This window comes from Eleginops maclovinus, chromosome 3, assembly GCF_036324505.1.
Source record: "Eleginops maclovinus isolate JMC-PN-2008 ecotype Puerto Natales chromosome 3, JC_Emac_rtc_rv5, whole genome shotgun sequence".
In the NCBI taxonomy this organism is placed as follows: domain Eukaryota; kingdom Metazoa; phylum Chordata; class Actinopteri; order Perciformes; family Eleginopidae; genus Eleginops; species Eleginops maclovinus.
In genome coordinates, this window is record NC_086351.1 from 17,308,069 (window position 1) to 17,330,711 (window position 22,643).

Consider the following 22,643-nt stretch of genomic DNA (forward strand, 5'->3'; position numbering starts at 1 on the left):
TACCATAAGTTTTAAGTCTCTTTAGACCATCATGGAAAAATCCCAGAGAAGCAAACCAGTTCAGTAACAAGAGTTTCTATCTCTAAGTTACCTTGAAATGTAAATAAGCAGCAACTCTTATGCTGTTGATTGTGTGCTTTTTGAGGCTATTTAAAAAAGAAATGCAACAAAGAGTTCTTTAATCGTGTAGCTGGATCAGCACCAACTTCCAGATATATGAACATTACAATTTTATTTCTTTAAACGTTTTATTTGTTTATCTAATCATACACTTTGCACTACAGGCCCCTAAAGGAACTCTCTAAGCCCTGAAGAGAGTAATTTTTTTTTCTGCATTTGAGGAAGATGAGACTGTTGAATTGGGGAAGAGCCTTGTTCTTATACACCCTGGCAATGATGTGATGCCCCTCCCCTGGAGACCAGATGAGAATCTGATAATAGGCTGCTATCTGTGCTTTATGGCCACACAGAGAGAGCGCCTTTCCTCTCAGAGCATCCTCCTCTCAGAGCATCCTCCTCATGACTCCGGCTTTACTTTTACTCCAACATGCTGTCCTGTGCTGCTATGGACTCAGATGAGCAGGCTATTTCGTGCATTGATGATGCTTAAGTTTTTATAGCTGAAATTATTCGCTTGAACTTGATTTTCAAACGAGAACAGGAGGCATTTTCCCTTGGTAAGTTTATATATTTGTAAAATATGTACCTTCGATGAAACATTTGATCAATTTAAAATTGAAATGGAATTCAATGTAAACTTTAATCGCCCCAAAATACACCTAAAATGATTTGAATTGATTTACAGGCAATTGAGCCACACTTTATTGCATATACACGTGTTTATTTTTTATTTATTTAGGTAGGATACTTCACTTTTTTTCCCATCGTTTCTCATGCCGAACTGTCTGATCTAACCAACATCACAGGTTTCTTCAAATGGAAACATAATTGGCTATTTCTCTATTTCACGTCGGACATCCCGTTGGGACACAGAGTCGCTTCAGGATTGAATGCATGCTAATTCATTATCTCTGCATAATAATTCGGGATTAACAGCATTCTGTCTGTTATCTAGAAAGTCTCTACATTTTGAAATGTATTTGTGTGTGTTTATAAAATAATAAATACGGATCTGATAGCATTTCATAAATATGTGTGATTATCTTGTAAAATATGACAATTATAAGAACAATTTGTGTTACTAAAATGTTTGCGGTTAAATTTCACTATTTAAAATGTGGCACGAATTTTAAGAACTTCAAGCTATCTTTCACTTCAGATTTACACTACAAAGCTACTCCAAAAAATCATATAATGTGTCATAAGATTAATGAGACATTTTTAGGAGGTTTAACCCTTGAAAGTATTCTAATTTATTTTTGATTTGGTCCGTTTTTTTTGTTAGCTTACACATGTATAGTTTTCTGAACTATTCACCCTACTGGCACGGTGGCTAATTTTATTGCAATTATATTAACAATGTTCGTCTGATTTTAAACGAGAAAAATAATTAAAAGACAAATAGAGAGGGAAGACTATGGTTAATATGAACTGTTTATTTTATTTTCTTCTATTTACTGTTCATAACGTCAGTGATTTTTAAAAGAAGAAAATAAAATGAACAGTTCAAATTTTGAAATGCGACCACACCCTGAATCACCCAGGAATATGTGATAATGTCTTTCCTTTGAAGACAGATTACTTTGTATTCGTTTAATACTCACATTGCCAGTCTGGCACTAGTTTAGGCCTTTCTTACTGAACCAGGTAACCGACCCCTGCATGGGCTGCTATTAATTGCATGTAATATGTTTCTGTGTTTAGACTAGTGTGGATGATCACAGACCCCTGGAAAAGAGACACACAACTGGGATCGAAGTAAACAACTAATCTCTATTACAAGGCAACAAATTAGCCATGCTCGGCGGTGAAGGGGAGAGCAACAGCTTCGCCTCTAAGGAGGCAGCGGAGGACAGGCGCAAGTCTCCGGCTGTAGACGGAGAGGACCCGGCTGCTGGCAGCAGCTACACAGAGCACAGGATGGGTGCAGACCGATCATACTACCTCCCTTCTACTGTTTCTAAACAAAGCCAAGAGACACCGAGTCCCTGTTCTTTTATCCCGTACACCCCCAGTGGGACGGTGTACACCCCGTCCAGCGCCACCAGGTACTCCTCATCTCTCCACCTGGGCTCCGTGCTGCCTTCGACGGGGTTTCCCCCTTCTTCTGCCGGCCGCAGTCACTTCAGCCCGGCTTACCAGCTCGGACAGAGCCCCGGTTGCATCTACCCGCCCTACACTAGCCCAGGCTCGGCTCTGAGCAACTTAAATCTACCCACCACAGGCCCGGGGATGAGGGCCCAGGTGTACCTCTGCAACCGGCCACTGTGGCTCAAGTTCCACCGGCACCAGACCGAGATGATAATCACCAAGCAGGGCAGGTGAGATGGAGGATAAGGAGTGTGTATATTTAGTGCTTTTAATTTTCATGGGGATTTAGTACCCTGCCTCTTCATTAATTATACCTGTATTTGCTTGTGAAAAAAATATTTATATGCCTATATTTTCTGTAATTTGTTGGATTTTGCTGTGTGTCTGCAGACGGATGTTCCCGTTCCTCAGTTTTAACATAGCTGGTCTCAACCTGACGGCGCACTACAACGTGTTTGTGGAGGTAGTGCTGGCGGATCCTAACCATTGGAGATTTCAAGGTGGCAAGTGGGTGACCTGTGGGAAAGCAGACAACAGCAGCCAAGGTACTGAAACAGTTAACATTTAATTGTGTTCGATGTTGAATTGGTGTTTGTGTTGGATTTTAGATTCAAGGGCTAGCTATCTCGTTTAAATGAAAAACAACAACAACAACAACAACAACAACAACAACAACAACTTTTGATATAAGTGAAAGGGGGAAAATAAAATATTTCTTATTTGAATAATTAATTGGATTCAAACTTAGCATATTTTTTTACGAGTAGTTTTGAAATGAGATGTGCAAAATGACAATATATATAATAACATAATCAACTCCTAAATGTGCCTCTAATGTTGAGTCTAATGTAATCTCTTTATTTCAGGAAACAAAGTGTATATCCATCCTGAGTCTCCAAACACCGGGGCACACTGGATGAGACAAGAGATCTCCTTCAGCAAATTGAAACTCACGAACAACAAAGGAACCAATCTCAATAATTCACAGGTATGTCAAATTAACAAATATAATTTGTTTTAAAATGTTGCAAATATTTTTGTTTGAATGAAATACGTTTTTCTATTTAAATACATCTTAAAGTAAAAACGTTTTTTTTAAAATCAATAATGCATTGGATGCAACCCATTAATAGTTGTACAAAATCACTATCACACTCGGGTGTATTTCAAAGCTATTAAAAGCTTTAAAAGAAAGAAATTAAGAAAATTAATTTGCCTATTTTCGCCAAACCATTTGTAGGTTATTTGTACTAATTCAGTGTGTTTAGAAAATCATTTAACGTTTTATTTTATTTTAAATAATGGTTTTATTGAATTTCATCTTGTTTACATGCAGATGGTTGTCCTGCAATCGTTGCATAAGTACCAGCCCAGGCTGCACATTGTGGAGGTGACGGAGGATGGGGTGGAGGACATCAGCAGTGACGCGAAGACTCAGAGCTTCACCTTTCCAGAGAACCAGTTTATAGCTGTCACTGCTTACCAGAACACTGATGTAAGCATTAAAACAATCATAAATATGTTTCTTAAATTACTATAGGACGTTATTATTGCTTCGAATAAAATCCTCGTTTTACAACAATTTACATTTTGTTCTGATCTATTTGTAAATTCCCTTGTTAAAATTCAACATTGAATGACCTTTTCTAACGTTAACATGAAGTTTCTGTGTAGGCATGTAACTGCATGATGCTTCTTTACGTTTTATTCTCTGCTGATCTTCACATATAAATATGAATTGTATCCTTCCATTTTGCTTTGCTTTAGATCACGCAGCTGAAAATTGATCACAACCCTTTTGCCAAAGGATTCAGAGACAATTACGATTCGTGAGTATTTTACTTTACTGTCACACATTTCAGTGTTTATTGAATCAAACACTGTTGTAAAAGGTATCTTAAATATGCCAACTTAATATCTGTTGTATGATGTGAATTTACCAAATCATTTTGAAAGGTGTTTTTAAACAATGATTTTTTTCACCCAGACACTGCACTTCCTTGACCTCAAGTTCATACGTACATGTATTTTCCAGGATGTACGCAGCCCCAGAAAACGACCGCCTCACACCATCTCCTACCAGCTCTCCCCGTGCACACCAGATTGTCCCTGGGGCCCGGTACGCCATGCAGCCCCTCTTCCAGGACCAATTTGTCAATAACCTCCCTCAGAATCGCTACTACAACAGCGAAAGAGCGGTGCCGCAGACAAACAGCCTCCTCTCACCTCAGGCAGAGGACGCCACTTCTCAGAGGTGGTTTGTCACCTCCATGCAGCAAGGGGGAAACAACACTAGCACCAGCAACAAGCTAGATCTGACCCCATATGAGGGGGAATACTCAAGCTCCCTGCTTCCTTATGGTATCAAATCCCTATCCATGCAAACATCCCACGCTCTCAGCTACTACCCAGACTCTCCTTTCACCACCATGTCTGCAGGCTGGGGGTCCCGAGCAGCTTACCAGAGGAAGGTTTCTCCAAGCTTGCCTTGGTCCCCTAGGCCCAGTGCCACCACTGGTTTTTCAGAAGACTTAAACAAAGTTAAAGCACAGATAGAAGAGGAGGTGAACGGCAATGCAAGTCTGATCTCCTCCTGGACAGAGACACAGCCATCAGCTCTGTCCTTAGACAAGGCGGATTCTTACTCAGCGGCCTGCAAACGAAGGCGTCTGTCCCTCAATGGCCCCAGCACTGAGGACTCAAGCTCCGACATTAAGTGTGAGGACTTGGTCTCTGTTGCCATCAACAGTAGTTCCTATATCAAAGATGCTCCCTCATCCAAAAGCATGGCAGCTTACTATTCCTTTTATACAAACCCTTGAATGGTTTCTCTCTGATATGTTTTGTCTCTCTTTTTGGTTGTTCTTCATCTGCCACCTTAAATGAGAATAATCAAGTTCATATAAAAAAAATACATCAAAGGTTAAAGGGCATGGGAGGCACAATAAGCATCCCATGTGTGCTTGTTCTATCCATTCTGTCCTTCTGTTTACCTGAACAATATATTTGATCAACACCTCATTTATGTAACTCTGTATTTGAAGTTTTGAAAGTGCCAAAGCATTTGTTTAAGTTTTTTTTAAGAGTGTTTCAGTGTACATTCATTACTGCATTTCCTTTTACACTGATGCTATATGTTTACAGATTATTTATTGGAGGCCTGTTAATATGAAATTGGTGCACTCATAAAATGTAAAGGTAATATGCTGTATATACCTTCATTGCAATGTTTGGATATTTGATAATAAAAGGCATATGTGTTCTTCTGAATTCAATATCCTTTATATATTATGGGGTAATGTGCACATGTATTATATACATTTGTTTGATACATGAATGAACAAAGTCTACATTTGAATTAGGTTATTGTACATAAAGAAGCGGCATATGCAAAGGAGTGTGATTCGAGCAAAGCCAATTGAATTACTTATATACTTATCAACAATAAGACTTATTTTTGGTTAAATGTTAAACAAATGCATAGTCCAACCCAATACTAGTTTAGGCCTTTCTTAAATGGGTCTTGGTGGTTTAGGTGATAAAAAGCACAAATTCATGACCGTGTTAAAACATTATTTGTTTCCATGGACTTTGTCGCACTCTAGTGGCATTGTAATGTAATCAAAGCTAAAAGAAAATCAATCACTATAGCCTGTTGATTTGGTATGGTCCCTTAGTGCATTCAACATTAAAATGCAGTTATTTTTCAACGTCAATCTATTGTTAAAGTACAATCTACCGTTATACAATGGAGGGTTTACATTCTTTACCACTTTTTTTTCGTCTTTATTGTATATTGCAACCTGCAGGCTACATTTGATAAATCAGAAAGCACCTGGCTTCTAATTCTGAGCCTTTGTGATTAACAGGAAAAGGACACAATGGGCTTCCGAAAGAACGAACAAACACAAAAAAACATGCACTTTTTGTAATAGTGTGTGTCATCTGTCCAGAGTGCTTCGACAGTATAAATTTAGGGTGGACAACTCAAATAATCGCGTCAGTGTGGTTATCTTTCATAGTTTAATCTGTCCGGAAAACGAGCCATTTTCTATCCCCGCCTGTTTTGGAGCTTGTGCTGAAACCTGGCAACCCGTGTAGCAGCCAGCAGAGAGTCAACGAAGAGTTGACAGCAACATCATTGGTTCGTGCTCACATTATTTATGGATTACCTCACTAACAAGAGCAGCCTCTGTTCACTGTGCTAGCGAGTGGCAGCTAATCATCAACAAGTTAAGGTCTACCACGGCGAGGTGTACCGTCTGTGTAAGTCTGAATACTTGTTACTCATTGTTTACTGTGAGTTTATCAACTGTGCTAGCTAAATTGGCTAGCAGCGCTGTTAGCTTGCTAGCAGGTCCGCTAGCGTGTGCACTGACGTTATCCAACGCAGACACTGGCGTCATGATGTTTTTATGTTTGTGATTAACACCCAGCTAGCGAGGAATACTTAGTATTTTGGTTGAAACATACCATTTCAACAAACGGAATGGTTTGTAGCGAACATTGTCTAAGGTCAGTTGACTGGTTATTGTTGTCATTAACCAGAAATGTAACAAAGCGTTATCACGGACTGTTCATAACACAACACGCTGCTGTCTGTTTGAGCTAGCGAAAATGGTAAACACTACACAACATGGGGAAAGGCCTACATGGAGGACTTTAGTGACAAGTGGCACGCTACGCAGACAGTTACATTTTAATGTCATTAATGTCCATAGCTGATTATGTTTTAGAGCTATTCTTAGGTGGTGGTGGGTGCTGTCAACAGTTGTCAGATATGTTAGGCTAATTAGTTATACATTTGTAGAGTTACCTTATCTGTGTTACTATCTATGAGGTTATATAACTGAGTTCAAAGATCAGCTGTTTACAAGTGTTCCCCTAGGTGGGACATTTTCCGTTAGTCTTGTCCTGGCATCACGTGGCACAAGCTTGGCACAGATTGATTGATGCAAGGCAACTAACCTTCTGATCACTTTATTGTTTTACTGACTTATACTTAGTGGTGTGTATAAGTTACCGTGTTTAAGTTATACGAATATACAGGTCCTATTGCCAGGATGGCTGAAGATGATGTCATATACTAAAATGAATGTATTAACACATATTAATCCCAGTTTATATATTTGTTTTGTCCAAACCATTATATGATGCAAGTCACATGGCACCACCGATAGCATCTTCCGGAAAGCATTATAAAAATGAAACCACAGCTCTAAATAAGTTTTATAAAATCCAGAACATTATGAAGAAAGGTTTTATTGCAGGACGGTCACATTATTTTTCCCTAGGTGTATGCCTATTCCTTTTGAAGCTTTAAATAATTAATGTCCCTAAAGAAAAAAGAAAAGGCAGTAAATATCTCTATAGATTCTTAAATATATATTTCTAGAATCCTGCTTTTCTTTGTTTGACATCATAATAAAGTGAATATCTTTGGGTTTTGGGTCACAGGAAATGTAAAGAAAACACCTTGAGAAACTGGATGCCAGATGTATACTATTTTTAACGCATAAACAAATAGTTAGTCAGGTAATCTAGAGAATGATCTGCAGATGCACCAATAACAAAAACAAGTAATTAGCTCAACATTAAATGCATGAATGTTATTATTTCCAAGAGTTTTTACTTTGTTAATGTTGTTAGTGTGATGTCAAAAAATCCTCAAACTACAGTGAGTAAGTTTTTCTGGGAAAAGGTTACTAAAGTTGAAATCCTGCCTTTTTCCTATCAATGACACACACACACACACACACACACACACACACACACACACACACACACACACACACACACACACACACACACACACACACAGAGTTAATTGTGTTGTTTTGGCTGATATTGGCTAAAGAAGCCACCATTGTGAGTCAAGTTATCCACTCTAGACTCTGTTTTCATAAGACAGGAAAAAATAATCAATTGTCCTGCAATAGGAATGTCAAAAATGCCTAACTATTTCCTTTGTGATTGTTGCTAAGCTAAAGAGAGTTGTGTATACATACTTGACAGTGTTCTCGGGAAGCCTTTTTTCATTCTATTGTGCACTTAAGTAACATACACCAAGGCGTCATTGCAGAAGGATTTGCATGGTGCTTAGACACCGTATGAATTCCTAGTATCATTAGGTAGAATATATCATGCTGAAGGGGATGCTTGTGGTCTGTTGATTTGTCCTGTAGCACACCAAAAATACATACAAGCATCACACTGCCCAAACAGTCATGACCATATGGTGCTCTGGTGGAAGCGAAATGCTGACTCGCTGCGTGTTGTTCTTCAGCTGAGGATATCTTGCTTCATGATGGCTCCTGGCCTCAGTGGGTTGGGCAGTATTGGCATGGAGAGGCGGAAGCTCCCGGTGATTGCAAGAGGAAGTCTTGTCCTTCTCTCTGTGTGAGCTTTGTTGGCCCTATGTTTAGTAAAAAATAAAAAATAAAAGGCGAAACACAAGGTGGTTTACAATGCTGTGGGGATGCTGACATAGGGGCTTGTGACACAGAAGCATAAGCAACCTTGGAGATGCAACCCTTGTTCTTGTGATTCTGAGGCAGTGGAAGTGATTAATACTCATCATTTTTAAGGCCTTTTAGGATTCGGACAATGCCATAAAGGAATCCAACTTACTGTTTTTCTTCTTTTCTTTAGGACATTCAGTATGCTGGCCTATCGGACGTGAACTGGTTGAAGACGACTGAAGAGGCTGCTGCGTCAGTCCCAGCTTGAAACCTACGGTCGAGGAAGAGATGGGGAACATAGCGACAAAGTTCCGGAAGGCTCTCATCAATGGGGATGAGATGCTGGCCTGCCAACTGTACGAGAGCAACCCGCAGTTCAAGGAGGCTCTGGATCCCAACTCTACATACGGAGAGTCCTACCAGCACAACACTCCACTGCACTATGCTGCCCGGCACGCCATGACACGCCTACTCAGGTTAGGATGTGGCCCAGATACAATTATCAGACAAATCCATGGTCAAACTGACATATTGTACACATTTAGAGTGTCATATTTTTGACTGGCTGTTGTCAGTGAGGGAGTGATGGAAATCCAAGTGTTGATGAATGAGGGGCTAATTTGTTGTGCTCTATATTCTTTGACATACTTCAGTTTATTAAAGATATAAAGTGTCCTTTTGAGCACATCACTTATTTTTTAGCACTCCGCGACTGATCAGCTGATCTGATCTATTACGGTTTTGCTGCATCGTAAGAGAACATTTTTCATGTTTTGTCTCCATACGTCTCTGTCCCATCTGTCTCACCCCATAGCCATCTGTTAGCAGCTCTCAGGAATGCAACACGCTGTGATGGAATAGGATAGGGCTCAACAAGCCTCCCATCCAACAAGCTAACAACTTTGCATGAGTTCTTTTTTATTTTGTTTCCCCACTAATGGGATGCTTGCTGAATTTTGCATTCCTACCTGACTGTAACGAGATGACAAGGGGTTTAATCCTGTCAGCAGGTACCTGCATACTCAAGTGGAGTCAAACTATACGACTTGATAGATGGATAAAGGGATAGGATTCTCATTATTCCAGTTTCCACCTAAAGCGCAGACATGCTGAGACTCTAATACTGATTTGTTATTTCCACCTTTTTTTGGTTAAACTGGGTTTTTTTCTTTTCTTTACTATGCAAAAAGGGCCATAAATAGGCCTACAAACACACGGCAATATAGGGGGTATAATCGTAAAACATAGTAGGTTACGTTGTTGGAACAAAAATAATAATAATAAAATGATTTCCAAAATGAGTTGGCTTCCCCCCGATATTAGCATGCAAAGCCATTTCTGGGCCATTAAGCAAAACTTCCAATCAACTTTTATTCCTGTCTGTCTTTTTCTTTAAAGGTCTTTTCTTCTAAGCAAAGATGGGAATCCTAACAAGCGTAACGTGCACAATGAGACATCCCTTCACCTTCTCTGCATGGGGCCCCAGATCCTGACCTCGGAGGGGGCACTGCAGCCCCGGATCTCACGGCCACATGAAGACAGACAGCGTCGGGCTGAGGCTCTACAAATCATCTTGGCATGGACCGGGGCGAAGCTGGACCACGGAGAATACGAGAGGGCTGACGTCAATGCCACGGACAACAAGAAGTACACCTGCCTGCACTACGCTGCTGCCTCAGGCATGAAGACTTGTGTTGAGGTGAGATCTCAAAGACCTGTGGACCTTTTTCAGTATGGGCTAATGTTAAATATTCTCAAGTATGACATTTCATACTTCATCGTATACGATAGATAGAAACCAAAGAGTCTCACATTGAGAACAACAAATTGAGTGGAAAGAAGTCAAAAGGGGTTGGAGTAACCGTGATTGTACAAAAATTATTCATTGTCTGCCCTTTTGTTCTATGAATATTTGCCGAATACACACTGATGTGTGTCATTTTGTTCAGATCCATTGCGTAACGTTTGATCAACGGCTCCTTTGTGAGTTTTCAGAAGATGTCCCGCACCACTGAACATCTTTATTAGTCCCTGGGGCAAGATGTATCTCGTAAAAAAGTCACATGAATTAGGCCACCAGTGTGTTTCGCTGAATATCTTCCTTGAAAAACCTGAGTTTAGTTGGAACAACTTTGGTTTAGCATATAAAATAAAATGCAATTAGCCGCATGTGAAAAAAGACAGACATCAGTAAAAATGCAGGCTGGTGTACTAGTTCAATACAAAGAGAGAAACTCACATCTTTTTTTTACATCAAGCAAAAAGACAATGATAAAGAGACTGAATGAAACGCATATTGAGAATGTAACATTACATTGCATACTCAACAGAACAAGTTCCGAAAGTGGCTCAGCTTTTGCCAGTGGGAAAAGAAAGCACTTATTTAGAGTGCAATCCACAGATGGGTCCTGGAACAAAAAATGTGTTTGTAATAAGCAAGAATCTGAGGGTAGATCAGAATAATTAGGATTAGCATTTTGTGCCATGATTGAGGAGCCTTTCCTTCACCACCAGCATGGAGTAACTGGCACTCCTTTTTGTCTTTAATGTGTTTAAAACATTTAGCCCCTGCGTATAGAGTGTGCCCCATTTTGAAAGCCAAATATTCCTCTTGTTTCCACTTGCTCAGTTCCTGGTGCAGAGAGAAGCGGACCTGTTTGCAGAGAATGAAGACCGCGAGACTCCATGTGACTGTGCAGAGAAGCAGCACCACAAGGAGCTGGCCCTCTGCCTGGAGTCGCAGATGGTCTTCTCTCTTGCCCCCGAGGCCGAGGATATAGAGGCAGAGTACGCAGCCCTTGACCGAAGAGAGGTACAGATTAACACACCGTGAGGCACAGTACAGTCATAGTAAGAGCTGTTACATAGATTATGTTCATTATTTATCCGCCTCGCATTTTCAAAATGGTCTATACATTGTCAGAAAATAGCAAAACAAGTCTTTCCAATGGTTCCAAGGTTAATGTCTTTTAAATTGGAAATATAATGCTAATTTGGGCCATTGGGCATGTGACTCCTATCACCCTCACTCTGGTAGTTCATTGGGCCTGGCTTAGTCATGCATGAGCAATTGCCTATATTTGTTTTGCTTTTATTTATTATATTCTCTCCCTCCCCTTTCAACCAATACAACTGTCTACTTCCACCCTCATTCCACCCCCCATCCATAACCTGCATCCTTACCATCCTTAATTGCATTTTCCTCTCTTCTTCCTTTTGTTCCCCTCCTTCCCTCCTCTCCGGTCCCTGTCCTTTTCCCTCTCCAGCTGTACGAGGGTCTGCGGCCTCAGGACATGAGGAGGCTGAAGGACATGCTGATAGTGGAGACAGCCGACATGCTGCAGGCCCCTCTCTTCACTGCAGAGGCACTGCTACGTGCCCATGGTACTATCACACACACACACACACACACACACACACACACACACACACACGTACGTACATGTATGTATGTATGTATGTATGTATGTATGTATGTATGTATGTATGTATGTATGTATGTATGTATGTATGTATGTATGTATGTATATATGTATATATGTATATATGTATATATGTATGTATGTATGTATGTATGTATGTATGTATGTATGTATGTATGTATGTATGTATGTATGTATGTATGTATATATAATTATAAGACACACAGACAGACAGACAGACAGACAGACAGACAGACACTAAAATATGATAGCCTACTGGTCAAAATAATAGATACTGAAATTACAATTCCAGGCGATACACTTCTTAAACAAGCACATGCTTTCAAGAACAGCTCTTTACTATGTACCCAATTTTCCCACATAGTTTACCAAACCATATTTCACAGTTTACTGTGCTTGTGAAGAAAAAACAGTTGGTAAACGTGTCTTATAATTATACTGTTTGAAGATTAGAGAAGCCTTATATCGTATAAACTTCATGCTACACTCCAGTGATTCCCTCGCAGTGTAAGGGGCAAGATGTGAACAGCTTTTGTTATCTCAGAGAATTTCATTGGTATATCTCTCACTGGAGAGAGTCACTGTCACATGCTCTAAATGCTATTTTAGTGGGTTGTCCTCTGTACCAAATAAGTGAGGAAACACACTGGTACATTCGAAAAATAGGGTATGGTACTTACACATTACACATTTATTATAAAGAAGGTTTTCCACATCAGCCTGTTTCATGTAATAGCATCAATATGTGTTTGTTATGCTTGTATTGCTGTTGGAAATGAGCTTTGCACAACTCTGGGATGACTTCCATATCTGCACTTTTTGTTAGTGCAGTAGAATTCTGCTCGCTTGAGCTACATCCTACATTACTGCAAGTATATGTACTAGTAATCATTGCTTGTTAACTTATATTTCTATACATCACAAATAAGTTACGGCATGCTGACGTTGAGGTTGCAAATAATGTATATTAATGGTTTGGCTTCTCGCACACAGTTTGTCTTTCCAGTGTAGATGTAATGCCAGGAGGAATATAAAGTATGAGTTTAGAGTCTAGGGTGACCCAGGGTGCAACATTTTAGTTGCCTTATTAAATCTATTGGAGTGTGAAGTACGGGTAGCTTAAGGTAAAAGACAAGTTACATATTTGTTACACTCGTGCATCTGCAAACAAACATTATGTACATACCCACACAGGAAATACAGTATATTATTCTATCAATAAGGAGGCGTCAAATGGATGCAGTACCAATGCAGTGAGTAATGCATAATAAATAAGAAGTCATCTTTTTTTCTGATGTTCTTGTAATTTAGGTTGGCCAAGTACTGAGTAAAAGTGTCGCAATTTTGATTTGATATGCAACCTAAAGCCACAAATTCTGCAACTAGCTTCACTTAACCTAGCTAAGATAATGTGCATGAAGAGCTTCAAATGCTTCAAACAAAATGACTTGATTTGAAGCCTTCGAAAAGCAGTACCCCACTTGATTTCACTTGGCTTAGAATATGTTAGTGGATGACAAAAAAAAAAAAAGCGTCACAGTTTGTGGTTGAATTTCAGTCGTTGTTTAATTCAGTTGGCTCAGTAGCTGGCTGTTTTAGACATACTTTTGGAAGCTTAGAAGGGAGAGTGAACCCAGATTATTGCTATACACATTCACCTCTATCATCGGAATACTCTCTGTATGTTTATCAAGGATTGAACATGTAAGGCTTATTGGTAATCTTCAGGAAAAGAGGTTTTGAATATTTATAATACTATTTTCCTGTGGAAACTTAAACAAGTGTCGAAACTTTTAAATGTACACTTTTATAGGTTTATTATCTAATGTCTTGGTATTTCCTGCTTAGCTGCCCGCCTGTCAGTCTGTCTATGCTACTGACATCTTGTATTTTCCTGTTAATATTCCATATTTAAGACTAAATATGAACATTTTTCACATCATCAGACTACTTTGAAAGGCCAGAAGCTGGAAGATAGAGACATAATGATTTTTAATTGAATGGAAATGGGGAAATTGTGGTAATATTCATTATCGGAACCAGGCTATTTAGAGTCTGAGACATTTGAGTGGTGGTGGGACGTGTCTGGAGGCTGATAATGTTCTGATTGCACATTGTACCAGGTCATGTTCCTTACTTTTGGACATTTCAGCAGAGAGAATTTGGACTGGGGCACAGTCCAAAACCCATTCAATATTAATACTGGAAAGCTCTCGTACCTGTTCCTGTGCTGAGAATAGCAATTCTCAAACAGGAAACCAGATGGCAGCAGGTCTATGTTATCAGCAGTTGGGTAGTGCTGCCACTTGAGTGAGATTTGTGTGGGCTTTGGTGGATTCAGCTGTGTGCTTAACATTTCTTCCAAACAAAAAAGCACTTTCACGTGAATACATTTTGTATGGTTGGAAAACAATTTCTGAGAAAGTCTTATTCATCAGGTTAAATGGAATTCTGTCATGTGTTATCTTTTCAATTTATCCATGCCTTTTATTTGTGAAGATATATTGAATAGGATCACAAAATAAAGGCTGCTTTTTTTATGTCCAGTGATTCTAGACTAGAGCAGTGTTGTGTAACTGAGCTGGGCCTGTTTACTCATCACATGGTGTTATCAAGTCTGAAAACATAACTCAACTTGCCTTTTAAACATAATGACTCAACAGTGTTTTTACAAGCACTTGCCTTTTATGACATTTATATAGTAGTTCCACTTTTTTTGCCCTTGGCTTAATTTTTTTTGATTGTCATCCAAAGCCTTTATGCCTTATTGTCATGTGCCCATAACAAAGCTATTTTATGTTTCATTGACTTAGATCCTATTTCTCAGTTTTGTTTCATGCATTCGTCTCTCTTAAATTATGTGTTTATACTTTTGCATCAGATTGGGACAGAGAGAAACTCTTAGAGGTCTGGATGAGCAATGCCGAGGAATGCTGCCAGCGCTCAGGGGTGCAGATGCCCAACCCACCTCCCAGTGGTTACAATGCATGGGACACCTTGCCCTCCCCCCGGACGCCACGCAACACCCGCTCCTCCTCCACCTCCCCGGACCAGATCAGCCTCATGCCTACAGATTTGGAGTCTGCTCTGGTGAGGTTCCTTTTCAACAACGCTTAATGAAATCATTAAAAAGAATCCGAATTACAATACTTTAAAAATGTGCAATAACAAGATAACATATATTTATATGACCATAAGAAGTACATGTAAAATGCCCAATTAAAAAAAAATACAGTGAATGGGATCAAATACTTATTTCCCACACTTAAACGCAAATCAATTTACATTTTTTAAATTTTTTAATATTTCTGGATTTCCTTTTTGATATTCTGTCTCTCACTGTTAAAATAAACCTACCATTAAAAGTATAGACTTTTAATTTCTTTGTAAGTGGGCAAACTTACAAAATCGGCAGGGGATCAAATACTTATTTCCTTCACTGTATGTAGAAAAAGAATAATTAGGTAAATATGAACAATTAAAGTATACACTTGCACATTGCACTACAGTATACAATACATGATCCAATATATACACTGGTGTATGAGTGTTAATAATCTATAAGTGCTGAATTGCACACTTTAACTGAGAAAGAAAACGAGGCTGGTGCTGAGCCATTCATTCTGAACTTTGGGGGGTCCACGTCTCACTAATAGTAATGTACATGGTTGCCTCCAAGTTCTTTCTTTGAGTGTTCAGAAACTATAGGAAGAAAAGTTTAAAAGGCAGATATGGTATATGAGAGCCTCATTTTAGTGAAGTCTTTACTGTGTCTACCCATGAAGAGCCATTAGATGAAATAGACTACAATAAGAGTCGCCCCGGGAGCAGCATGTTTCCCTTGCAAAGAAGCTCCTACAGCAGCGAGGAGTGTGGAAGTGCAGCGAGAAGAAGTAGCTGGCGGTGTATCCATCTAAACTGCTCGCCAGAGTTTGTTTAAATTGAATCCCTACGGTGATACAGACCTGAAGTGTCTTTGCTGATATCTTTTAATTTTCACCGCTGCACCTGTCTTTCTGCATAATGTTGCATTATTTCCCAGCACTATATTGCTAGCAATCATTAGTATTCATGCCGGTAGTCTCCCCCACCAACATAAACATAATCAGCACTTCCTGTACTCCTAGGAGGACATGGGGTCCGTTAATTATGGTGTTAGCTCTAAACAAGAGAGAATATTAAAATACTTTCTAAATAAGTTATCACTGTATACAATTTTACTGTCTATAGGCCAATGAGAGGGACATCAAAAGAGGGTCAAAGGAATGTTCCATAACAAACTCCTCCTGTTGTGTTAGACATGAAATAATAAGTAATCAAACTTTAGAGCGCTCCAGATGTTGTGTGGGAGTCTAATGCTGTCTGCTTATTGTTTCCACTTAACATCTCACATAAACAGGTATCAAGTACTCTCTTAAAAGTTAAAAGTTAACAACCAAAAAGATAAAACCCACATTTTGTGAGCTTGCAATAACTACAGCTGAGTCATAGACATGCAAGTGTGCTCTCAAACCCTCCAAAGCTGTACTCGCAGAAGCTGCATGCCCCCCCGTTTGAGTCTCCTCCCATTATGCTGACCTTGTCTGGGGTTTACTGATAATTATCAGACATGTTTGACATTTTCCTCAGCAGTCTCCTTTGTGAACAGTTGTCAGGATGGAAATGATGCCAGGTAATACGAGATGTCCTTTTGGGAGATGATGATGATGATGGTGATTTGTCTTGTTCGATCACTCACTAAAGAAGACTGCAGTGAAGATATAAAAGTGTTTGATAACAGCCAGGCTGTCCCAGAAGACTGAGTCAGTTTCTATACTCGGTACCATTCAGACACAAAGCAATTCAAAGTGCTTTACAGAGGCATAAAACACAACACATTAAGGAAACATTAAGATTGCATTTAATACGTGATAAAAAAAGGAATGGCTGGAAAAAGCAAATAAATAGATACAAATGGAAAGAAATTGCATTTAAAAGACAATAAAAGCAATCAAATAAATACTTTAAGATTCAAGAGAAGTTATCCATCACATTCATTGGGAAGCCGATGTAATCAATAATGTGTTTTAGCACTGAATAAAATGAGCAAAGTTTGCGGTGCTTTTCCTCTAATTTAGTGATTCAAAGCGTGGTGCAGGGACCCCTGGGGGGGGGGGGGGTGGGGGGGTCCGTCCGTGGCACTCTACCAGGGGATCACATTCTACATTGTAAATTATTTACAACCAGACTCAGTGTTTTACCTAGCCTTTGTAGATCTAATAGTGAAATGTGTGTGTGTGTGTGTGTGTGTGTGTGTGTGTGTGTGTGTGTGTGTGTGTGTGTGTGTGTGTGTGTGTGTGTGTGTGTGTGTTGCATTTGGAAATAGCCCCTTTCTCTTGATTTGCGTTCTGATGTTTTATCATTGAAGGCAGTAGCAGCTATTCAAATGAATTATACTTTTAAATACATGTCTATTATCTAATAGTGAGACCACTCCAAATGTTTCTTAAATCGCTATCTCTACTTGTATGGCAGCCATTCCAGTGTCTGTTGAATTCCAACACAGAGAAAAATTGTCGGGAGTTGATAGAATACAATAAAAAAAAATAATAGTAATTTAACCCAAAGACATACCAGCAGTGGCTCAGTCAGTAGGGGCTTGGACTGGGAATCGTAGGGTCGCCAGTTCAAGTCCCCCGAACAGACTTGAAATATGGAAAGTGGACTGCTACTTGGAGAGGTCCCAGTTCACCTCCTAGGCCCTGCTGTGGTGCCCTTGAGCAAGGCACCGGACACCTCCAATCCCCCCTCCCCATTGCTCCCCGGGCGCTGCACGATAGCTGCCTACTGCTCCTAGTACTAGGATGGGTTAAATGCAGAGGACCAATTTCACTGTGTGCTCTGCTGTGTGCATGTATGTGACTAATAAAGAGGGTTTCATCCTCCGATTCTATCTATCTATAAAACAGAGACAATTATAATGCTAAATTAGTCTCTTATTTTTTCCACAGCTGTATTTCCCTTGTGTTCTTCTTTCACATTACAAGTACTATAAAAGTGTCAAAATGGTCTACATCAAATTATTGTAAGAACCAGTATCATTATATTGTATTATTATAATCTAAAAAGGATATGTGCTACAATATGACACAACTGTAATGGAAAGCTGGTCCTTTCAATAAATCCCTCGCGTTTTCATACCATTGGTGACCAGGGACTTTTAAGCTCTGAAATGTTATTGCTACCTGTGGGGGGGAATCAGACAGTCTCTGAAAAGTTTGGCGTTAGAGGCCATAATCTTTTTGGATGAAAGATGGTTACTGTTTCTTTTTTGTGGCTCTGTGCCTCTAACGGCACTACGCCAATGGAGTGGGTCCACTCAAGGGCCCGTTTAAAGGTTACAGTTGATTATATCACATTCTGCTCTTTCCAAAATCAATACTTACATTGCGGAAGCACACTGGCTCCTCAATGTCTTTGGTTAGGGTCAGTCTTTCGCTGTAACAAGGCCTGAGTGTGACGGAGTGTATTTGTCCCTGTTTGTTACTGTTGATGTGAGAAATTTGACACAACAGTAATCGGTGAGCCACATGCTAATGAGAGGTCAATAGGACATCATTTTCCTTGTTTAGTCATCTAACCATTTAGCATTGAAATCAGGTCGCCCACTGCCACATTTTGAGAGGATATATAAATTGTACTGAGATTTACTTATAAAATGATGTGTTATAGCAGACTTTATTTATCTAGACTGACTTGAACCTACTTGTACCGTTGCTTTATGACAGATTGTGTTTATTTTCTTTTGCGATACAGTGTGGTATCTGCTTGTCTTCCATTAACGTCTTTGAGGAACCTGTCGACATGTCCTGTGGACACGAGTTCTGCAGAGCATGCTGGGAAGGGTAAGTTATAGTATATTTCTGGCCTGTTTGCCAATCTGCTCGGGGTGTATCTATTTTCCTTATCCTGAACTACATCAGCATTTGTTTGCCGTTATCTTATTGCTGTTTGCAATGTATTCTTCCTCAGGTTTCTAAATCTAAAGATCCAAGAGGGTGAAGCCCACAACATATTCTGCCCTGCCTTCGACTGCTACCAGCTAGTGCCTGTGGAAGTCATTGAAAGTGTGGTTTCCAGAGAGATGGACAAGCGCTACCTCCAGTTTGACATCAAGGTAACAAGATAAGAAAAACAGACTTGCACTAAAGAGATTTATTTTAACTGTAAACCTTCTCCACATATTATTTAAATTATATTGTCACCTTCAAAGATAAACGCATATTCCCTGCAGTTCAATTCCAAAGTGTATGACACTGAATACAGACGCCAGCTGACTGACATGGTAGGTCACAAGAGGGCAGACATTGCTGAGAGTAGACAGATATTCTTGGACTTGAAAGGAAAGCGGTACAGATGTTTAATTCATGATCTTTTCAGATTTGAAAGCCTTTGAAATAGTAAATTACCCCCAGCGTCAAATTATTGTTCCTCTGATGTTTCACCAAAAGTGTAACACCGTCGCCCTCGATAAAAATACCTTTAAACTCCTTTGTTTCATCTGTTGACAGGCGTTTGTGGAGAACAATTCGGCAATCCGCTGGTGTCCCGAGGCAGGGTGTGAAAGGGCGGTGAGACTGAACAACCAGGGCCCCGGGACCTCCAACTCAGACTCTCTTAGCTTTCCCCTCCTGAGGGCCCCGGCTGTGGATTGTGGGAAAGGCCATCTCTTCTGCTGGTCAGTTCTAAGCACCACACCGTATATAAGGATGTTAACATTTCTGTAGTTGTGTGTATTATTGTTCACATTTGGACTTCCCTTTGGATTCTAACAGGGATGGATATTGTTCAAAACAATGTTAAATCAAATAACAGTCAGACGAGAAGTGTTTTTGTCTGTATTTGTGTTATTGAACAATTACTTTGCATGCATAATCTTAAAATGAGAGAATCGAAACTTATTTAAAAGTTCTGTGAAAAAGAGAAAAGGGTTGAAATCATTAAGAGTCTTCTGAGGGTTGGATGTCTGGAGAAACCCAGTAACTAGGAAAGATTGGCCATTTTCAGGAAGCTCAAGGCCTCTCCAACAGAGCTCTGAAGCTCTGCTGGGAACAATCTCTCCAAAAACACAGCACTCCATCCATCATATCGCAGTGATGGAGGTGCTAGATGGAAGCCCCTGCTGAGCGAAGCTGTATGACAGTCCCCCTGGAGTTTGCCAAACAGCAGTTTAAAAAGTCTGAGTATGAGGGAAAGGATTTCCTGGTAGAAATATCAGGTACCACTCAGAATCTGGTTAAAACCAGTCTTCCAGTCTGCTAAGCTTCTTTAATATTTTATTATTTTGCCATCGGAAATCCTGGATTTGTCCCTCAGCGGGGGAATTTACATTGCTACAGCTAAGAGGACAATGCATTAAAAGTCAAAATGAAATATATCATATTTAATAAAGAGGCAAGCACATGTTCAAATAAATACAATCAAATAAGTGCACGTATGTCCTTATGTATTCTAAGTCTTGCAAAACAAAGTGTTGAAAATGTGATTGCTTTCTGAGCTCCGTCCTATCCTGACCTCCACCCTAACTCATACTACCCACCCCACTGCACCTCACCTCACTTTATGGTTCCTAAAGGCAGCCGTCAGGTTCACTTGTCAGGTTCATTGAGGAGTGCAGTTGACATGACGTTTGGAAATGGAACTGGATGTAACACAGGTCTGACTTTAATAGCTCCCTTGACATGAGGAAGGCATTCGGTTGAAAGGCATATAGGGTCAATTGATGGGGGTTGACGGGTTTGACTTTTTTTATTTATATAGTCCAGGAACGGAATGTGTGCTTTGGGTTATTAAAACGGTCTGCATCCCCCTAATCTGTCTGTATATTCCAGGGAGTGCCAAGGTGAGGCCCATGAGCCCTGTGACTGTGAGACATGGAAGCTGTGGCTGCACAAAGTCGGTGAGATGAGACCGGAGGAATGTGAGTATTGACATGAATTCTCTTATTTAGTTTCTGGGTATATGGAGGTAAGCATTTAGCCTTTAAATCTCTTAATTTATTTTTTACTGATTCAACATAGATAATGTGTTTTAATCATTTATTTTACTCGGTTATAAATGTAGACGCATGTCAAGATACCTGGCTGTACTTTGTCATAACAAAGTAGTTTAGATTCTAACCCAGGCTCCCCTTACTTCAAGTGATTGATTTGGAGCTAAATTAACTGGAACTGAACCACAGTTATTACAAACAGTTTAGCACAAAGGCAATTAAAATCCAGCGTGTTGATGATGAATTATTAATTAAAATAAATCCCTCTCATTGACAGAATTCAATGTTTGAAAGCAGTAATTGCACTATAGGCAATCTAATAGATGATTTAAGATGGCCCGAGTCACTCCAAAGTGCAACTTCCTTGTGACAGTTGAAAGATAAAAGCAATTATTTTGCTTTGGAACCGTCTTCCCCTTCGATTTCCCCAGCCTTATCCTGGCATTTCAAACGGCCCATCAGAGGGGCTTTGATAATAGCCAATTATTCAGTTTAAGTGTATGTGTGTGTGGGGGGGCGTGAGCATCTTGGGAGGTTTTAGCAAAAATATATAAGCAATACACATTAGTTAGGCAGCACAATTTCCCTCTCAGTGCAGTGGTCTGTGTTGATTCTGTGGTAATAGTCATTCTGTCTCATTATGCCTTTATTTGTTCTGTTGCCTCCCCCTCCTCCTGTTGAAGTGGCGGGTGTGACCGAAGCCTACGAAGATGCAGCCAACTGTTTGTGGTTGCTCTCTAACTCAAAAGCCTGCGCCAACTGCAAGTCCCCGATACAGAAAAATGAGGGCTGCAACCACATGCAGTGTGCCAAGGTAAGCGGGCCAGGGAGGAGTGGCATACCTGTCTCACTGAAGCAGTCTGATAGGAGCTCAGGCTGCTGCGGCCAGTGTGAGCTCACTAGATGGAATTCATACATATTTGGTTTGCTATCCCTCAGACTAGATGTCTTTAAAAGTGGGAAGTTGAGTGACTGAGAAATGAAAGTTGGACATAACGAGAAGAGGGACTATGATTGATAATTGATCAGTATGCTCGTTTAAATCAGAGGTTCAGATTGCAGCATAGCTATGGAAATTGATCCAACACGAAAAAGCTAACTACATTTATCGGTAGGGCAGGTTTTATTGTGATGATGCCCCCTATTTAACTTCCAAACCTCTCACAACACAATTTGTTCTCAGTTACTTTTAGGCAATTGTTCATCGCTCATTACACAAGATTTTGCTTTGTGTGATTTATTTAAACACAAGTCTTTCGGGTGATATTTTCACACCTCGGACTCAGCTGATAAGTCTGATTAAATAGTTGAGTATGGACAGTTGTGGTTTTAAATTAGCTGCTTACATTATTCTCAAGAAGTCAGCAGTTAGTTTGTTCTGTGAAGGTTATCGTCGCATGCAGAAAGGTGCAAATGAGTAATCACATTCCAAGCTGCTATAAGCCAAGCTTTGCTATCATCATGAAAGATTGTTTTACAAATGGGGGCTTATGAAAC

General features: G+C 39.9%; 2 protein-coding genes across 4 annotated transcripts in view; both read left to right on the forward strand.

Moving 5' to 3' along the window:
* The first annotated feature begins 474 nt into the window (after positions 1–474).
* Positions 475–5,473, forward strand: eomesb (eomesodermin homolog b). 2 transcript variants are annotated; one of them, XM_063879585.1, is made up of 7 exons: positions 475–677; positions 1,825–2,441; positions 2,602–2,756; positions 3,078–3,199; positions 3,548–3,706; positions 3,979–4,040; positions 4,199–5,473. In XM_063879585.1, the coding sequence occupies exons 2-7, from the start codon at positions 1,918–1,920 to the stop codon at positions 5,031–5,033; spliced, it is 1,857 nt and encodes a 618-aa protein (XP_063735655.1). In that variant the 5' UTR covers positions 475–677; positions 1,825–1,917; the 3' UTR covers positions 5,034–5,473. The 2 variants fall into 2 exon arrangements, with proteins under 2 accessions (XP_063735655.1, XP_063735656.1); XM_063879586.1 differs by having other exon boundaries at positions 4,247–5,473.
* A 704-nt stretch (positions 5,474–6,177) lies between these two features.
* Positions 6,178–22,643, forward strand: part of LOC134862320 (ankyrin repeat and IBR domain-containing protein 1-like) — a 28,855-nt gene continuing 12,389 nt past the window's right edge. Inside the window, exons 1-11 of one of the 2 annotated variants that reach the window (XM_063880174.1) lie at positions 6,178–6,355; positions 8,863–9,148; positions 10,071–10,371; positions 11,302–11,484; positions 11,939–12,056; positions 14,997–15,205; positions 18,911–18,999; positions 19,127–19,271; positions 19,666–19,832; positions 20,986–21,074; positions 21,830–21,960. In XM_063880174.1, coding sequence (XP_063736244.1) covers positions 8,961–9,148; positions 10,071–10,371; positions 11,302–11,484; positions 11,939–12,056; positions 14,997–15,205; positions 18,911–18,999; positions 19,127–19,271; positions 19,666–19,832; positions 20,986–21,074; positions 21,830–21,960 — 1,620 coding nt within the window. In that variant the 5' untranslated portion in view covers positions 6,178–6,355; positions 8,863–8,960. Of the gene's footprint in view, positions 6,478–8,862; positions 9,149–10,070; positions 10,372–11,301; positions 11,485–11,938; positions 12,057–14,996; positions 15,206–18,910; positions 19,000–19,126; positions 19,272–19,665; positions 19,833–20,985; positions 21,075–21,829; positions 21,961–22,643 lie in introns of both variants that reach the window. The other variant, XM_063880173.1, reaches the window with a different exon arrangement.

Bases quoted from the DNA above. Each gene is read 5' to 3' on its own strand.
- eomesb (XM_063879585.1), top strand. From the start codon at position 1,918: ATGCTCGGCGGTGAAGGGGAGAGCAACAGCTTCGCCTCTAAGGAGGCA. The intron at 2,757-3,077 runs GTACTGAAACAG...TCTTTATTTCAG, and splicing joins AGCAGACAACAGCAGCCAAG to GAAACAAAGTGTATATCCAT. The intron at 3,200-3,547 runs GTATGTCAAATT...GTTTACATGCAG, and splicing joins CCAATCTCAATAATTCACAG to ATGGTTGTCCTGCAATCGTT.